This window comes from Myripristis murdjan, chromosome 17 (genome assembly GCF_902150065.1).
Source record: "Myripristis murdjan chromosome 17, fMyrMur1.1, whole genome shotgun sequence".
Lineage (NCBI taxonomy): Eukaryota > Metazoa > Chordata > Actinopteri > Holocentriformes > Holocentridae > Myripristis > Myripristis murdjan.
In genome coordinates this window covers 17,793,005-17,815,001 of record NC_043996.1, presented here as the reverse complement: position 1 = coordinate 17,815,001, position 21,997 = coordinate 17,793,005, and the positions used below count along the sequence as shown (strand labels likewise).

Genomic DNA, 21,997 nt, shown 5'->3' with positions numbered 1-21,997 from the left:
CTTCCGGGCTGATAACACGGGCCCGGTGATAGTCACAGATTTAACTGTTTCATTCGATTCAATATTTATTTTCCTCACAGACCAGCAAGGGTAATTATAACCCCATGCGTAGCAATAATTAAAAGATTATAATAATGTCATGTCGGAATTTTGGTGAAAACGTTTCACTGTAAGTTACATTATCCAGTCCCTCAGCGACTCAGAAGTAGCGGTTGAGAAAAGAGGTGAGAAATGCATTGTCTGTAAACGCTTTGCTGATGCTAAACAGATAAAGATGTATTGTTATCTCGCAGCTTGCTCACTAGGGTGACACACAGCCCGTAATGTGCTGTCCATGTATGTGCCGTAAGATGTGGTCCTGTCTGGTTGTGTACACCGACATGGGCACAATATATTGTTTTTATTGCAACAACAGCGAGCCAGCTGCTGCAGTGGTTAGCTGCTGAGCTACACACTAGCCTGCCTGTCTGTCCGTCTGTCTGTCTGCCTGCCTGCTTGCGGCTGCAGCGCTGGGAGCTATTTGTTAACATCCGCTAATCATCTCTATCTGTAGCTTGATGCTGCTTAGCCTCAATCACTGTTGAGGGGAAAATGGCCTCTTGATAGCTAGCTGGCGTGAAATGGTTAGCTCGTTAGCTTTTGGTAAAGTTGCACACGGTGTCCAAACGGCTGTCCAGGTCAAAATGACTGTGGTGTGTGTTACAGCCTCACTCTGGTGTTATTATCTGTCAGATGAGGACAAATCAGGGGAAGAGTGTGCACAGTTAGCCAGCATAAACCTCATCATACCGGCGTGGTGATGTTTTTGTTTTTGTTTTGTTTTGTTTTTGTTTTTGTTTTATTTTTTGGAATCTGGGACAGGGTGCTGGATAAACCCGTGTGTGGATGTTAGGTTGAACCCTGCAGTCTTCACTGAATCTCGGTTCGCAGTGTTTGTCTGTCTTTTTGTCGTCTTGGCCAAGTGAAAGTGCTGATTTTGAAAAGATCAAAAGCCAAAGTCGTGTGTTTGTGTGTGTGAGGTTTTGCAGACATGATGTTTGGCGGTATAAACAACCTGCATAGTTCATGTCACCAATTGTCAGCTTTGATATTACACAGTTGGCCTCACGGTTATACTGATATACGTGTTATACGTGTTTTGTAACATGCCAGTTGTGCTCCTGCAAAATGAAGCTCTTCTTACCATGAGTCACAGTGTAAAGTGGGGAGGGAAAAAAATGAGAGGGAGTGATCAGGTGTGTCTGCCTTGTGGCATCCTAGAGAGGTGTACCCACTCTGTTATTATAGCATGATAGCAACAGGACCTGTATTTCAGGTCTCAACAGTTTAGACAAGAAAATATATATATTCTTGTCTATCTTGACAGATCTGGATGTTTTTCCTCAGGCTGAGGCTAGTTGTCGCCTTCCTGACGTGACTTGTGACTTTTTGTGCACCGGGCCTCCCAAGGTATGTAAGTTTGTGGAGCTGAGGCCATGATCGTGGTATGTGGGTGGCTCTTAACGCCATGGATGAGACTTCTTTATCCTCCCTCCTTCACCAGCAGGCTGGAATCTATTTAGGGTAATGAGTCTTCAGATGAACAATAAACATCTCAGGTAGCAAACCATTATCAGTGCAGTACAGCTGCTTGAATTGCTCATTTGCATTCTCATGCTATCTGTAAATGTTGTCATCCTTATCCTGTTAGTCCAAGAGACAACTAAAATGTCCTATGTGGCGAGAGGATGCCTAAGAAAACAGATTTGGCCATAGATAGACATAGTAAACAGAAGGCTGTAATGTCTGCCCCCAATTTGCTTCCTCAATAAATTCAATGGTTTTCCATAATGTTTCCAGATGAAGTAAGAATAACCTGGGCTCTCCCTTCAGCATTGATACAAGTTATCTCGGTATTATCAGCAAAGATAAGATCCCAAGCCTTAAAGATAAGGCTCTTAACCTATTGGCACTTGGCAGAAATGAGTTCGTGGCACTACAGTGCCACTTTGTTACACTCAGCCAGTGCTGTAACGGTAACAGACTTTTTACGTTGATGGAAATGTTGGAATTACCAGTTTAATATCTAAAAATCAGATACTGTGGTAATACCAAAGCTTGCTTGGAAGGCTTTGTGACATATTTTGCCAGGGGGGTTGATGTTTATTCAGTTATGCAAGTTAAATAGTTCCAAGTTTGACTAGCACGTATTTTCCAACCAGTTTGGGCGGTAAAAGATCCTTCAAGATTTGGTGCAGTATTTGACACTGTTGAATGTTTTCAGCTCTTTGACACTGATTTGTGCAGTTCATTGTCAAAAAAAACAGACTGCTGCTTTGTTCTAGATTCATTTAAGATGCACCAATTTGCAACTCAGCTTTGTTATCAGTCTTGCAGAACAGTATTGATGTAGCACTGAAATTCTGATTATCGCTGACAGGACTACACTCAGTACAAGCAGAATATTGGAAAGGTTACTAAGAAAAAAAAGAGCCACTGATCTTGCAAAGTCATAAACAGTAAACCATTGTAGCATCCAAAGCATGGGCACAAAATGAGTGTATGACATCTTGTTCTGCATAGCTAGTTCTCCTGACTTATTTATTTCTTTTAAACTTTTAAAATTTGTGATGAGCAGCTAAGTCGACCGCTGCTGGAGGCCAAACTGGCGAAGAACTCGATCCTGCCACAACTATTTGATGTGTCCACGCTATCTTGTCTCCTTCTCAGCTTTCCAGCGATCTAAACACAGTTGACTTCCCACAGCATTAATTTTTAACACCAGTATTAGTGTCAGAACCAGGTGAGTAGGGGTATGATTTACCAGTGAGCTCCTGATATGGCATTGACACACTATATCTCAGTGTTTTATGATTAACTAAATGATGTAATAGGATATTATGATATTGTATTACATTTTTCCTATCATTCAGAGATAGTGAAAATATGATATGGTAAAAATATGAAAACAGTTAAATGAATAACAAGATAAAAATCAATTGCAAGATTAAAAACGAGGTAATTCAACTTATACTGTTAAGTCTCTCAGACTTAAAAGGATTTGTTTTCTAAAGAAAACTTGTATTTGCAGCAAGCGTAATGATACAGTACCCTTGAGAGGAAGGTGTCATATTATACTGCATACATTTTTCATCCTTGCGCCTTCTATTAAGCAGTGTCAACGCTGGTCTGGCGTACAGTATATACACAAACACGCACACACACATGCACACATACAGACATATTCTCATGCTCCTTGTAATTCATGATTAACACCACACACTAACAGCAAAGTGACTATTATCGTGTGGAAGCAGATGGCTCCTGCAGTGTGAGATTGTCCTACTGTGGTGTCTTAATACTTACTGGAGCAGTTGGAGGTTGCAGAGAGTGGTGCAGTGCAGGTGAGCAGTATTAGTTAGAGCCCAGAAGAGTTGACCCTGACATTCACTTGGTAATTATATATTTGTCTGGGCACACTTTGTTTTTTGCATGCATGTCTTTGTCTACCAGACTGTTAGATGCAAAAATACTTGTGTGACCAATTAATAGCTTCCTAAAATGTTCATAGCAGTTACTGAGGAATGTGCAGTGCTTGCTGTGGCCCATGTCAGTCCCATACCAGCAGCAGCCCACCTCACCGGTCAGTGTTACATTCCTCTCCGCACTGTCACAGCAGCAGGCTTGGTTAGGGTAACCAGCACCTGACCGCTAGACCTGCACTACTCTGCTGTGGAGCATGTCATTGACTCTGCCCCTCACATGCTCAGGTTCACTGGCTGCTAAGCTGCACTGCCAGTAACACTCTAACCCTCAGGATGCCCTAGAAATAGCAGAGCTGTCTGGGACGCCAAACTGGCCCAAAAGGTTTTTTCAGGACACTCAGACACAGAAGAGTATGGTTCAGGAGCAACAGTGGTTATATCAGATGGCATCACTTTGTGATTGCAAACTTTAGTGTAGCTCATAGCACTCTTCCTCGCTATTGGTAATGGAAGCCAGGGATAAGCTAGGGACGTCAAGATACCAAAATTTTGTAAGTGAATACCAATACCAGTGAAATGCCGGTTTCTTTTTTTAAAGATTATTTTTGGGTATTTTTGCTTTATTAGTCACAGAGGAGAGAGAGAGGATATGACATGCAGCAAAGGGTCGGGGGCGGATTTGAATCCAAGCTACTGCAGCTCAGCCTTGGTATTACAGAGTAAGCACTCTACACAGTGAACCACCAAAATGCCACAGTTCTTGATACATCATTTAATACCATGGCAAAACAAAGATCCCATTCAGCATACACTCCTTTATTTAAAAACAAGACTAGGTCAAAACCTAGTATATGGCTGGACCGCGACTACATTTAAAAAGCGTGTGTTTTGACCGCTGAGCCGCTTTTCCACCACACGGTACAGCTCGATTCAATTCGACTCTACTTGCTTTTTGTTTTTCCATCATGCAAAAGTTGTGGAAAGTGCCTGGTACTTCTTTTGATTTCACCTCCACTGACCGAGCTGAGCCAATACTAAAAGGTGACATTAAAGTATTGCAGACCACTGATTAGTCAGAGAGAAACTGAACTATTCTGTATTCAACCAGTGAAGCTAAAATGAAGGAAGGAACAGAGGGTCATTCTGCGTCATATCATTGGGGTACAACATCTGTGCAGTAAAGCGTCGTCTGTGCTTTGCATAAAGGCTCAATCGATGACGTACAGTCATAGATAAAAAGGTAAATGCTAAATGGCTACATTTCTGTAGCGCTTTTCAAAATGCTTTACAGTGTTTGCCTCACTTTGATGCATTCACACCACAGACTGCAGGAGCTTGGCTATTCACACTACAATTTCTATTTCAGTCTATTTCTAAGTGCACGCAAGTTACACACACATCCTCTCTCTCTCCCTCTCTAACTCTCTCTCTCTCTCTCTCTCTCTCTCTCTCTCTCTCTCTCTCTCTCTCTCACTCGAAAGTGCAACAGCCGATGGGCAAACTCCAACACATGTCCAATCAACGGTAGCTGCTGCCATTACTACCCGGTCACTTCTGTGTTTACCAGTCACACATCTTGAGTTTGCCAGCCAGTCGTGTAATTTTGATCTCTCAGTCAGTCAGAGACATTCACCTCTGTAACGCTCGCCCTGCCGGTCCAGCCAAAAATGCGTAAATGTTAGTAAACAGAAACTTGTTTGTTTAGTTCTTGAATTTCTGATTAGAGGAACTAAATGAAATATGCTGATGTAACAATAAATACAGGGTTATGATCATGTGCTCTTGATTAACAACCCTGTGAACACGACTGCTACGTTAAGTGTTAGGTTAAGGCTACATTGGTAAAACAACACTGATTTACAGAGTGCAGTATGAAGTTGTGCCGATTCTATAGATACTAAAATCACTGCTGTTTGTATCGATTCAAAAATGTTGGTATTGACTTGATACCCAAGTGTCGCTTTGACTGACATTCCTAGTGTGAGCCAAGATAAGTAGAAAAGCAGTGTTTTCTTACTAAAATGTAAACTCTGCTACTTTGCACTGTATGCACTACCAAACTAATAATAACTGTATTTTACGATGATAATCATAAAATTTTCTCTGGCTGTACTATGGCCTTGTTTCAACAATGTCGCCTGACATTGTTGCTCGACATACCTTTCCCCAGAGGCTGGCCGACTGTATGTGCTCTTGGGCCAGAGGAAGTGGTGAGACAAATAGAGCTGACTAAGGAATGGGCTAAGAATAGGCTGTGATCATCTCCAAGCAAGCATTGATTTGTCAAAGGCCAGTTGTGTGTGTGGTTGTGTGTGTGTTTGCACTATCAATTTCTGTCACTCTACACTTCAGAACACGCTGATGTAACCTTGATGCAGGCCATTTTTGTAACGAAAGGAAATATTTGTCTCTGTCTCACAGGTCTGGTTGGAGTGCTGCACACCAACGCCCACAACTTCTCTCAACTTCAGCAGCAAGTCAAGATCGTTTCCTTCCAGGCCTCTCATTCACAGAGCAGAGAGGAGTGAAGTATTTTGTTGCACAGCTTGTTTCCCCTCAGGTCTACATTCAACCCCTGAGCTTAAAAAATGAAGTTGAAGGAGGACATGAATCCCCTGCTGCTGCAGGTCTTCCGCTCTGTCGTCTGGGTCTACTCTGTCATCACCTTCCTGCCCTGGTACTTCTTCTCTGGGGCTGGCACCAACTTGGAGCGAGCACGCCGGATCAAGGCACGCTCAATAAGTGGACACCCAGCGGGGCCTTACCGGGCCATCAACAGCCAAGAGAAGCTGGTGGCATGGCTGCACCCTGGCGTGGACTCCTTGGACAAAGTGTTTGAATATGCAGCCAGGAAGTTCCCAGAGAGAGACTGTTTGGGCACCAGGCAGGTGCTTAGTGAAGAGGATGAGCTGCAGCCTAACGGCAAAGTCTTCAAGAAGGTGAGAGTCACTGTAGAAGTGTTGTGCTCATAGTACCCTTGCCCGCTTAGCACATGTCCACCAGATCATACATATCTTTGTTTCCAGTTTTTTATTTTATTTTATTTTATTTTTTTAATGAAGCCTCAGTTTGTTTGAAGCCACTAGGCAGCACCCCTCATCACATCTTGGCTTGCAGACATGTGAATGTTATGTGAGCCTGTGTGCAATTAGAGGAAGTTTGGTTTTGTCTGACAGACTTGCTGCAGTCTGTCAGTGTGCTTAGTGTGAGGAATGTGGGTGGAGGAGGAGAGGCATTACTCTGTACTGTCAGAGTGCTGTTTCACTAGTGCGGTGTCTCACAGATGAAAACCTCAACTGCATGACTACAAAAGCACCGTAGAGGGCGCTGACTCACTGGGTATGAGTAATGTTTTTGAATGAATGGTAATAATATCAGACTTCTTCCAAATTCAGTATTGCATCCTCAGTATTGCAGACTAGTTCCTGCAGTAGTCAAGATCTACGCTCTGTGTTCCTGTCATGCTAGATTCTCTGTTAATCTTTTTATATTGTAATGCAGAGATTGTTACAGTATTGTAGGCATGACAGTTGCTGCTGTTAGAAGATATGAACACACAAGAGACATTTAATTAAGTCCACATTAAATGTGGACTCCAGGCAGGTAGAGGGAAATAATAGAACAGCTAGAACAGTCTAATAATTTCAGGAAATTGCATCCTTTTACTGCAGTGCAACCTTTAAAACCAGGAAAAGACAACATACATGCCATATCACAGTATTATCATGTCCAAAATCCCAGATGATATCTAGTCTGATTTCTCATATGACAATACTGATATACATTGACAAAGATGCGCAGATGCATTTGGACCCATCTGGCACAGCCATTTAGAAACTGTTTGGCTTGGTGTATAAACAACTTTGAATATTGCATATCTGTCCATATATAGGTAATTTTGGGGAACTATAACTGGTTGTCCTACGACGAAGCCTACCAGACAGCAAAGTGTTTTGGCAGTGGTCTGGCAGCTCTCGGCCAGAAGCCACGGTGTAACATCGCCATCTTCTGTGAGACCAGGGCAGAGTGGATCATAGCAGCACAGGCCTGCTTCATGTATAACTTCCCACGTGAGTGATAGACAAACACGTAACAACATTCATGCACATTTGTATCAGCAAGTAACACCACTGGATTCAAACACACAAACAGTGAATGTACAAATTCATGCAGACAATCAGTTTACATTGTATTTCCTCTTGATTTATGTGACTAACTGAACTCCATTGGGTTTGATTATGAAAGTTGTGACCCTGTACTCCACCCTCGGACCCACGGCTATCGCCCATGGCCTGAACGAGACCGAGGTCACACACATCATCACAAGCAAAGACCTCCTGCAGAGTCGGCTCAAGGTACCCGCTTTGCTATGCTAAAATTATGACACTGTCTGTAGCTATTGTGTCAGCCGTGTTGCATAAAGCTCTGCAGATCCTCTCTTTAAAACTCAATTAAATTAATTTTGCTGACATGTCACTGATTCACTGTAAGTGTTTTGCGAGTAAGATTAGGGCTTAATGAGGAGCTCAACCCTATTTGCATTTAACAATTACTTTTCTCATCTCACTCTGCCTCCTCCCTCCCACTCCCACCCAATTTCATCTCTCAGGCCATTCTGTGTGATGTGCCGAGGCTACAGTATATCATTGTAGTTGACAGGAAGCCCACCACCTGGCCAGACATTCCCCGAGGCATCATGGTCTACAACATGGACACTGTACAGGATCTGGGCTCTAAGCCTGAAAATAGTGAGTATTGCTGCAGTGTGATTTAAAAAGGTTTTGTCAGGGAGGTGAAAGTACACTGGGGGTGGCTTTTACCAAGCCAGTGACCTGATGTCTAATGTGTGAGATGTGCTCCGTTATGACATAGGGATGGCCGATTATGGCAACAATCATAATCACGTTCGTTTTCGTCAAAGTCAAGATCACAGTTAGTTAACATGATTACTCACTGACTTTGGAAACATCATTACTTAGGGTGGGGCAAAAGTACACTGCTACAAAGAAAAGGGGTCCACTGGATTTACAACTCAAGACAAAACGAGAGCATCATTGCGATAGGAATGCGGCACAATAATTGTTTTATCTCAGTTATCTTGTTTTCATAATCATTGGAAGCCAGAATTGTATTTGAAGCCCTGCTATGGCAGTCTTCTAATCTAGAGGGGAACTTTCCACTTGCCAAAAAATGTTCTCCAGTACCATAACTTTAGCTAGCTCCTCAGGAAAACATGAGGAAATAAACAAAACAATATACCTACAAAGTATTGCAGTTGTCTGAAGTTATTTATTCATCAAGCTATCACAGTTATATTTTATGCATCTAAAAATTGTTAGATGCTCACTCCATACATGCTAAAGTCATACATTTGTTAGGAGAACTCAAAATTTATTTAGTCAGCCGCAGCCTTATTGGGAAAGAACTAGTGAATTCTAGGGAGTGATAAAGGTGTTGTGATGTTATCTGTATTTTAGTGAAAACATTGATTGTTCTCTCAATGTGTTGATTCTACTAATGGATGTCCAAGTGTGTGGCCCATTTCCCTTCTAATCAGCCTCCCTCCCCTGTTCTTCCCGTACAGTGGCAGTCGACCGCAGGCAGCCGATGCCATCTGATATCGCCGTCATCATGTACACCAGCGGCTCCACAGGCATACCCAAGGGCGTCATGATCTCTCACAGCAACATCATCGCCGGCATCACGGGCATGGCAGAGCGAATCCCCAACCTTGAGTATGCCAGCATGAGATTCACTGCTCTCTCCAAACCACACACTCTCTCCATTAGGGGTGGGAATCACTGGGTAACTGGCAATACGCAGAGATGAAGTTGAAAAAACAAATACCGATACTTGGCACAAGTGTACCGATAATTTATCCCAAGAGAAAGTATTGCAATATATTGCATTATCAATTTATTGTCCCACCCCTACTCTCCATCACTTCCCTTTCACTTACCAGCCTTGTTTTCTTATGTACTGAAAATATTTCCCTTTGATTCCTTTTTGTAGTGCTTTCTTGTTGACTCAGAAAACCCTTTTTCTTCTACCACTTCTCTAATCTCTGCAGTTTCTTTGTGTCATTCCTCTGTATTACAGTATCTTTGTTGTTTTAGTGTTAATTAACTTGGTATTATTTATTTTCTGGCAGTGAAACAGACACCTACATTGGCTACCTGCCCTTGGCCCATGTTCTTGAGCTCAGTGCTGAGCTGGTGTGTATCTCTCACGGCTGCCGCATTGGCTACTCCTCCCCACAGACGCTTGCCGACCAGGTCAGTGTATGCGCACACGATAACCACACACTGTATTTGCAGTTGATTTTTGTTGCAGCTGTGCAGTTAAAGCTTTCTCCTCTGGATGCATTCCAGTCATAGATCATATATCAAACAGACTCACACCTCCACATGAGGATAGTTAAGTAACTGTCTTGTGTCATTTGTCCAGTCTACCAAGATCAAGAAGGGCAGTAAAGGAGATACCAGCGTGCTGAGACCTACTCTCATGGCTGCTGTACCAGTAAGTGTCTTATCACTGCACAGACCTTTCAGTCCTATCTGAAAAAGCCAATCCTGTTCCTGGAAGACGCTCTGATAGTGTGCAGGCGCACGTGTGTGTAAAAATGTATATATACACACACGCACACATACATACATAGATACATATATAGATATATTCATATATATTTGGGATTTTTTTTTTGTCTGTTCCCTGTCTTTCCGCCTGACCTGTGTAGGAAATCATGGACCGGATCTATAAAAATGTGATGACCAAAGTGGAGGGGATGAGCAGCTTCCAGAGGACACTCTTTGTGCTGGCCTACAACTACAAGATGGAGCAGATATCCAAAGGCTACAGTACACCTCTCTGCGACAGGTATCATACATGCCATACATGGATTAGATCTCTGCCTTTCCAAAGATGAGCAAACACGAACTTCAATGACTGCATGGCTAGCCTTAACACAGCCTTATTTCATAACCAAATCTTTTGTAAAGGCACATTCAGTCTGTACAAAAAATGCTTTCTGATTCTCTAGCCCATGCAAAGCATTACAAAGCATTGACTCTATATGATCTTTGAAGCTTCCAAGGCACTTTCCAGTATCTTAATTTCATGTGTTCAAATTCATGCTGTATATTTTGCCTTATTTCTCTCTTTCTCTCCGTCTCAGCCTAGTCTTCAAACGGGTGCGTGCTCTGTTGGGAGGAAACACGCGGGTGCTACTGTCTGGTGGAGCTCCCCTCTCAGCTGCCACCCAGCGCTTCATGAACATCTGTCTGTGCTGCCCTGTGGGGCAGGGCTATGGCCTGACTGAGACCTGTGGAGCTGGCACCATCAGTGAGGGTAAGAAAATGGGTTTAGAGGAGGAATGAATGAATGAGGGGAGCTTGGAGGAATTGACATATATTATGTTTTTACTGCCTCATGGGAAATGAGGAGAAAGCATTGATTAAAAAGGCTCATTTGATTTGCCATTACTGCCTGCGTTTACCATGTTAATGCAGCAGTCGGTGTCAATGTTTTTCAGTTTGGGACTATAGCACAGGACGAGTGGGCGCTCCGCTGGTTTGCTCAGAGATCACACTCAAAGACTGGGAGGAGGGTGAGTCGGATGTAAACAACCTCATTTTAAAGAGAGCAAGAGAGATAATCGACTTCTGTGGTTTGTTGTTTATGAATTAGCTTTCTGCTCCTCCAGGTGGTTACTATAGCACAGACAAGCCCAACCCACGGGGAGAGATTCTGCTTGGCGGACCAAACGTAACCATGGGTTACTACAAGAACGAAAGCAAGAACCGCGAGGATTTCTTTGTGGATGAGAATGGCCAGAGATGGTTCTGTACTGGAGACATCGGCGAGTTCCACCCTGATGGATGCCTCAAGATCATTGGTAAGGAATCCATAAAGCTTATGTGTGGAAGTTCAGATGATATGCCTTTAGGGAGTCTAATGTATGTTTTCTTTCCATAGACCGTAAGAAGGACTTAGTGAAATTGCAGGCTGGCGAGTACGTCTCCCTTGGAAAAGTGGAGGCTGTTCTGAAGAACTGCGCCCTTATAGACAACATCTGTGCCTATGCCAACAGGTAAACACACTTTCTCTATTTCGATTTGTCTCTTTCTCTGTCTCTGTGTGTTTCTCTAGTTTGCTGGACTCAGTTTATGTCTTGATTTTATTCCCTAATGTTGATGAAACTGTCACTTACATAACAAAACAGCCTGACTTGTGGACCATTCTGTTCCTGTTTCTCAGTGACCAGTCGTATGTGATCAGCTTTGTGGTGCCCAACCACAAGCAGCTAACGGTGCTAGCAGAGCAGATGCATGTGAGGGGCACCTGGGAGGAGATCTGCAACAGCACCGAAATGGAGAAAGAGGTGCTCCGCATCATTACTGAGGCTGCTATCTCAGGTAGAGTGAAAACATTTTTATTTCTTCTACAAGTTTTTAATTTTGCATATCTTCTTCCCTTAGCTTTTGCTGTAACATGACCATTCTGTGGTCACAAGGGTATTGTCAGGGCACAAAGGTCCTGACATTTGCATTCCTTAAGTTTGCAGTCTAAAATAGAAACTAGAGACATGGTTCTGTAGTTTGGTGGTTAATGGTTTAACTAGCCGTCAAATATCGGATCAGTTTATAGAGTAAAACCAGTAACCATTCCTTCTCTAGTATGAACTGAAGCTTAATCTATGCGTTGTAGAGCAATAAGTGAATCCAGTGAATTAAAGTTAGCAGTTCAGCCATGGTGCAATTGTGTTGCCTGCTTTTCTACCACACTTTGTGCTTCTTTATGCTGGAATTTGTCACTCTAACTTGTGGTATTTCTCCGCCCCAACCAGCAAAACTGGAACGGTTTGAGATCCCCAAGAAGATCCGTCTGAGCGCTGAGCCCTGGACACCAGAGACTGGCCTGGTCACCGACGCATTCAAACTGAAACGCAAAGAGCTCAAATCACACTACCAGGAGGACATTGAGAGGATGTACGGTGGAAAATAACACATAGGCACACTACAGCATACACACACACACAAACACACACATACATGTATATACTTGCAGACATGCACAAGGAACTCAGAAGCCACTACCTGGACTACATGGAGAGGAATTACAGATACAAGTACATACACACAAATACAGTGCACACACATCCATGTACGTACATTAACACGGACTCAAACCGACCCAAGCTCCTCCTCCCCGGCTTTCCTGCGACCAGCTTCGATCAAAGGACGGGGGAAAAAACCTCCCCGCTCTTCCTAGACTTCTCAGTATGAGTTGCTATGACGACCAAGGTGGCACATGAAATTGAACATCTGCACATCTCAAGACAAAAGAAATGCCACGCTGGACGCTTACGGATCAATGTCCACGCACCTTCGCCTCTGCTTTGCTCCTTCTCCCCTCCATTCCCCGCTCTCTGGAGCCTTCCACCAGTTTAGCATGATGTCTGACTTTGCTTGTAGTGCAAATGCCTGGTAGGTAAAGGGGTGGCATGAGTGGGGCCTGAAAGAAGGATCCCTCTTGGGCTTTAAGTCAACATTCAGGTTGGAATCTATGCAGGGATCTCTTATCTTAAAATCGTGTGGTGATGGTTTTTTATCGTATCTTTGTCTCTGTGTTCTCTTTTCAATTTGGTTTGTCATTTCTCAAAACCCTTTGACGATTATCTTGATGAGCATCTTGTCGTCTCTGAGGAAACAGCGTCGCAAAGCCATGAGAGATTGAAATGTTAAAACATTTTTAAGTGTTATACTTTAACTGTTATTTTTATTAGGGTGATATTATTCTGAGGGTTTTTATTTCTTTACTGTTGTCTTTTTTTATTGTTATTATGTTTATGAGTATTGGAATTTAATGAGCTTTGTTTACAAGCTTTTCGTCTTTTCCCCTCATTTTCCTGTGTCCCAAAGTTTGTATATGTGAGTGTGTGTGTTTACTTGAAGCAGTCTAGTCCGGAGTCCCCTCTGTTCTCGGCCTTTGCAATAGGGTTGAAAAATCAGTGGGAAAGGCATCCATGGGTTGCAGTCAGCAGCCTCCATTCCTCATCTCTCCCTTGTGCCCTGGACTTAATTTCTTCCATTATCTGACCGGCCCCTGGATGCCTCACACCCTCTGTCCCATTTGTTATTTTTCTAGAAAGGACTGGATTCCTTTGGTTCTTCAGCGGTTCACTGACTTAGCCCTATCACATCTGCCACATACTCCTCCAGACATGACCAGTACACCGTATGGATGTCTCCAAGAGAACAAGCCAGCCCCGGAAATGTAATATTAGCCTTTTTTTTGATAGATAATGCATTTAGGCATTTATCGGTTGCTCTCCCAACTACTTTTGGTACATGTTATTATTTTTGCCATAGGTCTAGTTACTGTTACTTTTATCTATAAATATGAAATGCAAATTGAATGTGCAATATTTATACACAAATTTTAAACAAAAGTATGTAGGAAGGAAAAAACGCACAGATAGCCCCTCCACAGTGTATGAATGTTTAGATCTGTTACTTTTCCACTTCAATGTATAAAGAAAACCTGTACCTGTACCTGTAGAAATATAAGCATAGGAATACATGTAGTAATAAATTAGAGTAAGGTAGACAGACACTGAGGGAAGTTCTAGATATAGCCCATTTGTAAAGGATTTGAACATACATGTGCTAAATGAAGTCATGTTTTAAGTGAAAAATTAATATTTGGCATTGTAAAAAAAAAATGCATGATGAAGAAATAGGTGCAACTTTACCAAAACACTTGAATATGTATATATAATAGAGAGAGACATATTTGAATAGCACTCCAGTCACACAATTGAATATGAGAAATAAGTTCTTATGAGTACACTCCTTATATAATTGTTGAAGACAACGCATAAGCTCACTTCAAAATCAAAGACTTTTTTTTATACATTGAGTGCATAAACATAAGATTATCCTCAGATTAGTTTATGTGTATGAAACTGTATGTGCAGTGTATATATAAAAGATCTACAGTTTTGGGGGGGTTTTGTCAACTGCCATGTACTTGAACACATGATTACATTTACATTTGTTATGTTTTGAAATGGGTGGTGATATTCTCTGAATGGCATTGGTAATAGTGACACTGTCGCTCCTGTTTTTCAGTCAGGAGCCTTAGCTGCTTCAGTCTAACTCATTCCTACGGGCTTATGGACAGCAGATTTAAGTGGTGTTTGTTTGGCCAGGGGTCCTTTCACTCCCCAACTTCAAGCCACTGAAAATGTAACAGCATATTTTCACCGCTGCCCTTTTGTTACGCAACTTTTGCTTTGCTTATACACACAGAAACAATTTAAAGCATTACTAAAGGTACAGTTGGGTATTCTTAAGTTCTCTTATTAAATGTCTGATAGCTTAATGCACAAGGTTTTTTCTTTTAGCATGTAAAAATAACAATACTGTCATGAGGAACTGGGAACCTGTGATTCTCCCTTCGTCTTTTCTAACATTTCTCGCTCCTAATATTTCAGTAGAGAGTGAATAACTATCCTGCTTGCTGCTTTCCTCTGCTTGGCTAGAGGTGGCTAGTTGCCTTCTTACACACATGAGCCGTCTTCACGCATCTGAAGATTGTGAAGTGCTCCCCATGTTTTGTTAATGAGGACACACACGTCTTAGTAGTAACTTTCATCTTAACTGCTGACTTCCCCTGTGGGCAAGGCAAAGAGAGTGAATGGTGTAAAGATGAATTTCACCACACCTGTTGTTTTCTCTTGTAAATAGGTTTGGGAGGGGAGGGAACAATGATCAAAGTTCATTAAAAATACCAATTGTACAGGTGTAAAACCTCTTTTAAACCTATTTAATCTTTGTTATTGACCAGTTTTTGGGGTCTCCTCCTTGTTGTGCGTGGTTAAGTAGCCCCACGAGGTGGGCTATAGCAAGTGTCTCCTTCCTTATTTATTTGTAATTTGGCCTTGACAATAAAAGTTTGTGTTGTAATTTGTGCTCATTTAGCTGTTTGTTTTCAGAGGTATATGTGTATCTGTGTTGAACACCTGAACATATTCTACCAGGCACAACGTGTGACTAATACAATCAGTGACTTGATAGCAATCATGTCCTGAAACCAGAGTTTCTATGGTAACGAAGGCCACAGTGTGTGTGTGTGTGTGTGTGTGTGTGTGTGTGTGTGAGAGAGAGAGAGAGAGAGAGAGAGGATCTGGTTTGTGAATGTGTGTGCACTGTCGTGTGGCATGTTGATGCAAACAGAATATGCAGATCTGGGAGTTACCCCATCTGAGCTGGTAAACAAAGGATTTTTCTTTCACACAAAGCATAACCATTACCTCCACTTCCACCTGCTAGCACACTGTCTATGTTATGAAACCAGGTTCCCTAAACGCATCTACGCACAATTGTCTTCATTGTGTCAACGATGAAATTTGATTGTCTTTGGAAACCGAGCCCTGATCACATGTCACTCTTAGGTATCAGCAAGGCTCTGCTTGGGTAGCAGCAGTTACTGAAGCAAAATGAAGAGCCCCGCCATTAGTTTTATTACATTCAAGCCATAATCAATAATTGCATTATCAAAGTTCTATGGAAACACTAAAACCACACAAAAAACCTCACGTCATTTTCCAGTCAGATTGATTTGTTTTTCTTAGTTTCAGTTTGGGTGATGGAAGATACAAAACACTTATTTTCTAACAAACTCCTACTGTGATGACTATTGTGCTTTCATAAGATATTTACAGACAATAAATTTCTGATAAATAATCAATAGTAATGTGGATATGCTGGCCAAGCAGTTAGAAGCAAATAACAGCTGGAACAGCCTAATAAGTTCAGAAAATTGCGTCCCTTTTCTCTAATGCAGCCTTTAAAACCAGGAGAAGACCATGCTTATGTCATTATTACTATATGACAATATCCAAAATCTGAATATCAATTTATTGCACAGCCCAAACAGTGAGTACATTTAAAGATTACATTGCCAAATACATTATGCACTGTGAGTTCAGTTACAAGACTAAACTGCAATCAAAGCCTGGTGTCCTTCATTCCTCCATATTGTCTGTAGGAAGAAATGCAGTCCTTTATTTGACACACTCATCTCACTAACGAAGAGTCTATAAGAAGGCTATAGGAAAGAACATGGGTGGTGAAAAGAAGAATGCTTGCTTTGTCTACAGTGTTTTTGCATATCTCTCAATATGGAGCAGTAAAAGGCAAGAACACAGAGACAAGTGCTTCTCTCCTCTCCATCCAACCCTATGGGACCAGTGTGTGAGTCAGAGGCATAATGCTAACCTGCATTAGCCCACTGGCTCTGACGCACACACATCAGAGTGGCTCTACCACAAAGACAACAACGGCACAGGAGCAGGAGACTGAAGGACATCTTCCATATTGTATGATGTGGTTTTGTGTATGTGTGTGTGTGTTCTTCCACTCTCTACCTCTTGATTCCAACTTTTTTCTGTCTCCTCCTCTTTCCATCTCTCAATTTGTGACTCAGAACTGCTCAGAAACTTTCATCTGTGCTTGTGCTCTGTGCGTACACTCCATTGTGAGCCAATAAGCCATATTGGAGTTTACCCAAGGATGAGCTGAGCTGAACTGGAACTGCCTCTCAACCCTGGAGAGGTGGGCGGTGGCTGGTGAAGCCAAGAATAATTACATACATGGCTGAAAGTGATGGTATTGCGGTTAGAACCGGAACTGAGATTAGAGGCAGAAAGTTGTGGTGTACTGTGGAAGGAGCTGAATGGAGCTAGAGTACAAAAGACAGACAAGGCGGCGGTGGGGTACAAGGTTTAGTTTGGATATGACTTACAAAGCTTGGATGCAAGGCCCAAGCTTGGTGAGCGGAGAGGAAAAGGCGAGACTCCAGTGCCAAAGATCCGCAGGAGGATCTGGTCCCTGCCCATTTATCTTTTCCCTGTCCTATATTTTATGCAGGATCGCGGTGTGAGCAACGTGCCCACCTTCGTTCATATTTTTATCACATTTTTTTCACCAATGCATCATTAGGAAGTCAGTGAAAAGTGGTAACTTATTTAACTCTTTACCTCTAAATACATGATGCAGAGTGGATCTTTGTTCAAACTAACAGAACTTAAATTTTAAAGGAGGTCCCACGGTTTCAAAAGATGCCAAATATGTCTTGCTTAATTATCGTGAAATGTCTATACAGTGATGCACAAGACATCTATATGGTGCAGCGATAAAACAATGGCATCTTATAATAATGACAGCTTCAATGAAGTGCTGCAACCAGCAGAGATACAGCCTGTACTGTATGTGCCATTGTTTCATAATATGAAAAAGCCAAGCTACTTAAAGAGAAATGCAACAGCAAATCAGAGTTCAGTTCACTACGCACTTGCTTTGTTATTTGTACTTTTTCTCCTTTTCAGCTGACTCTGTGTTCCTCATAACGCACGCAGCCCTGCTGAGCCTGTTATTGGTGGAAATGTACTGTGCTAAGTTGACCTTTGGCTGTGTTTGGCTACACCGCGCTGTGCCAGGCACTGCCTTGCCTTGGCTCGTCTGGGTCATCGTGATGCGCACAGCATGAGGGCCAAAGTGGAGGTGGACGACGATGTGTGAGATCTGGTAATAAGCCCAACTGAAGCGGCAAGTGGGGGGAGGGAGGGGGTGATGGAGGGAAGGAGATGCAGAGGGAGAGGCAGCAACTGATATGTCTGGGCGATGACTCACCGATGCTGGGTATTTATAGCATCAGGGGTGGAGGAAGGCAGGGGATGGTGGGTGGAGGAGCGAGGGGGCAAGTGGTTTGGGATGCAGCCAGGGCAGCAGCATCACTCTGCCATCAGGGAGTGGTGGTAGAGAGAGACCGCAAAGATAACACATGGGTGAAGGAAGAAAGAAGGAAAGAGGAGAGTGGAGAAAGAGGGACGGCAGGAGATGAAGCAGAGAAAGAGGAGCAGGAGGGAAAACAAGCGAAGTGGAGGAGAGGGAGGGGGGCAAGGGTAGATGAATGAGACTGATCATAGTGGACAGATGAAGTGCGGAGGCAAAAAATAGAACAGAATTTGTGCGTGAGGGAGGATATTTAAACTCTCACAGCAAAAACATTCCCCAAAATACCCTGGGCGTGGCACACTGCAGTCACTGTCCAACTCGATGACGGCTGCATTCGCCATCCACACATATATATTTGGGCATTAGCTATAATGAGACACCTCCAGTGCGGTCAAGGATTTATGTTACCAACAGCATCACACACTCAGGGACTCACAGAGCGCACACACACACACACACACACTGCCCGACAGCCTCACACCAACACGCTGTCCGTCCAGATGGAGCGATGTGGAGGAGGACGGGGGAAAGGTGGCAGACTTTAATGGACATAACAGCCACCGCAGTTGCCTAGACACTGCACATCCGGACTGGTTTACATACATATGGCCATTCTTTGCAGATAAAACCAGCCAGAGAGAGAAAACGGTGGCTTTGCTGCCTTTATCCAGCATCATTATAATGTGTGAATACACCCACGCAGCAGTTCCTAGACATATGTGAAGTATTACTCAACAGCAGGAGTGGATCCTTTTTGATACAGCTGCATCTATTCAAAAGCGATGGATTATCACAGATTAATAAACATGACTTGCAAATGTACTTCATACAATATATTAATTGGCACGCGTTTTAAGGAAATGTCATCCTCCACATCACGACTCCCACGGCTCCCAGCGGACCTTTGTTCCTCATTACATTCTTTTGGCTTGGCTTGACACAGTATCGTTAACAGGATTTCTTCATCAAAAAACACATCCTGCCTCTGCCTCTGGTGACGTCAGCGAGTGCGTCACACTGTGCCCCTGACCATCAACACCAACATATGCGCATGTGTCTGTGTGTGTGTGTGTGTGTGTGTGTGTGTGTGTGTGTGTGTGTGCGTGCTCATACAAAACATGCCTTTTTTTTAAGAAATCATAAAAAACAACATGCACACAACCACAAGTATCTTGAATAGGGATGAGTCAGACACAACCAAGGTGAACACACACAGACACCCGTGAATATGCTCAGGAGTGAAAAGAGGGTATGAAAGGGAATAAAAACGAGCTAAGAGCAAGAATGAAATGGAGGTTGATGGTTTACTGGAAAGAAGAGCTGGAACGAGGTAACTGAAGGTGAGAAGGCAAGCAAGGATGAAGCAATTCTGCGAAGGAGGGGTGACGCAAGGAGGGGACGGGAGCAAAGATGAGGTTCAGGATGCGGGAAGCGACCTAGTAGGCACACGACAGTAAAAAAAAAGGTGCTTGAGAGAGGAACAAAGTGACAAATTACAAGCTTTAATTTACACGAGTGTTAGTTTGTACGAGAGGGAATGAAACAGTGAGCATTGATTGGAGAAGAATAAAGGCTCAGCTGGCAAAGTTGGTCTCATTAGTGCAGAGATATTCAGCCCCCTCACACAGGTCTTCTGCTAAATTCCTCTGGCATTATGTGGACATGTGCCCTTTTCAAACAGACTAAGTGCGCACAGACTCCCCACCTTCTTTCCTTTCCTTTGCTCTTCTTCTCACCTCCCCATAATGCTCAAAATAGTGCACTTCTCCCCTCCTTATTTTCACTCTATACTCCTCTGTCCTAATGGCTCAAACAACATATTCCAGTCCTAATCACCACAATCTATGTTCCCCATCAAAGCCACCTGGCTCCTGAGAACAGGGACCATGTTTTACCATGATAATTGGCATAAGAGGGAGAGGGTAAGCGTCTAAGAAAGCGCCGAGCCTTGGAAACGGAGCGTCTGAGATGGGGGGAAGAGAAGGACAGTGACAGGTGGAAAAGGTGGAAACGAGGTTGAAAAGGTGGAAAAGACGACGAGAGGTTGTGAGGCAGCGTCACCATGGCGACCGTAGTTCAAAAGAAGGTGAGCCATGACAACGGGCGTGCTATTCTCTCCGCACCTCATGATGCTGGGTGAGAAGAGTGGGAGGAGGAGGGGCGAGGGAGGGGGAGAAGCGGATGAAAACAAACAAAAGGAGACAATGGGAAGAGCTACCACATGTGGCCTCCCACACCTGTCACCTTTCTCTCTCTTGCAGTGGGATCATCTTATTAATTTTCTGTGTGGGTCACAGCATAATAGACATGCATGTATGAAATCCGAAAGCCGAAACCATTACACTGAAGCACACACACCTCGCACTTCACACCTCTGACCTTAGCTTCTGGTGTTTGTGTTTGTATGTGTGTTTACACGGGTTTTTCTTGAAGCACATCAGCTTTTATTGAGCTAATTCGTCTTCCTCACAGCTTTGACTCACATGAAGTTAGAGGCGGCATCCCTCGCCACTGCTGTGCTTGTAGTGACATAAAGGAGGAGGAGGAGGAGGAAAGGGATAGGGATAGGGAGGGGTATTGGCAGAGGATATGAAATGATGAAGGAGAAGCAATTAGAGGCGACGTGAGGGAGAGGGAGAAAGCAGTAAATAGGAAGAGTGTGAAACAGGAAAACAAAGAAATAGACAATGAGAGAACAAGAGTAGCATCCAGCAGATCCATAGATAGATTATTATTCAGTAAAATCATTCAGCAGATTAACAATAACAGTACAACACCCACCACTGGTAATGTGTCTATTGTTTTCCACTTTCTTAAGTAGCTGTGTTGGTCTGTATAGCACGATGCACACTGACAGCACACGACGAGCCCTGGAGAAAAATCACAGATTCAGCCAGTGAATCCTCTGTCACCAGGGACCTGCTGCGAATTGAGTTTAAAACCCTCTGATCCAGCATGAAGAATAATCATAGTGCCCGGGGGGATGGCATAACATAAACAAAGACCGACAGATAGATAGACGGATGGATAGCTACAAGACAACACCCACACACAATGTGAAATGCCTTCAAATGAAAGAGGTATTTTTCAAATCCAAATGTAAACTCAAATCACCATTCCACATTGAAAACTAGAAATAGATGCTAATAGGATGGTTTACTTTGAGGCTCACATACACATGGACAGACAAGTTAAAGTCACAAGTTCGTCAACCAGACTTTCAACATTAATTTTGCCATCTGGCTATACTGGAGATGATTTTTCCTGTTGTGAACATTCTTGGATAGCAATGGTGACCAAAAAAATGCCCACTGCTTAGACAATGGCATGGGCAATCTTGAAGAAATACCTAATTTCCCACTAAAATGCACTGCAGAGAGCTCGTGCAAGCATTTGTTTGTCTGTTGATTTGTTGTGATGCATGATCAGTCACACACACAGCGATCACAACAGCCACATGACGAGTTATTTTTAGCAGACACTGTACCAATGACAAGCCCAGTTTTTGAGAGTCTCAGCCACTGAGGCAAACATACAGATACGCATGTGTGCGCGTTTCTGTGCACTTGCGAGAACCCAGGACATAACAAATCACGAAACAGAAAGACGCAGTTATTTTCAACTGAGCAAATACTCCCTTAATCTCGACAAGAAAACTCTAAAAAGGTTTTTTCTTGACTCCTTTCTTTGCGTATAACATCTCCTTTCTTCACGTTTATGCTCACATATACG

General features: G+C 43.0%; 1 protein-coding gene across 2 annotated transcripts; it reads left to right on the top strand.

Moving 5' to 3' along the window:
* On the top strand, window positions 1-15,433 carry acsl3b (acyl-CoA synthetase long chain family member 3b). Of its 2 annotated transcripts, XM_030074225.1 has the most exons (16): window positions 1-224; window positions 1,367-1,449; window positions 5,886-6,403; window positions 7,357-7,534; window positions 7,710-7,819; window positions 8,074-8,212; window positions 9,049-9,199; window positions 9,616-9,739; window positions 9,912-9,983; window positions 10,201-10,340; window positions 10,639-10,811; window positions 10,996-11,070; window positions 11,167-11,358; window positions 11,439-11,553; window positions 11,721-11,878; window positions 12,310-12,467. In XM_030074225.1, exons 3-16 carry the CDS (start codon window positions 6,053-6,055, stop codon window positions 12,465-12,467), a joined length of 2,136 nt encoding a protein of 711 aa, XP_029930085.1. In that variant the 5' UTR covers window positions 1-224; window positions 1,367-1,449; window positions 5,886-6,052. The 2 variants fall into 2 exon arrangements, with proteins under 2 accessions (XP_029930085.1, XP_029930084.1); XM_030074224.1 differs by lacking the exon at window positions 1,367-1,449 and having other exon boundaries at window positions 12,310-15,433.
* The last annotated feature ends 6,564 nt before the right edge of the window (window positions 15,434-21,997 follow it).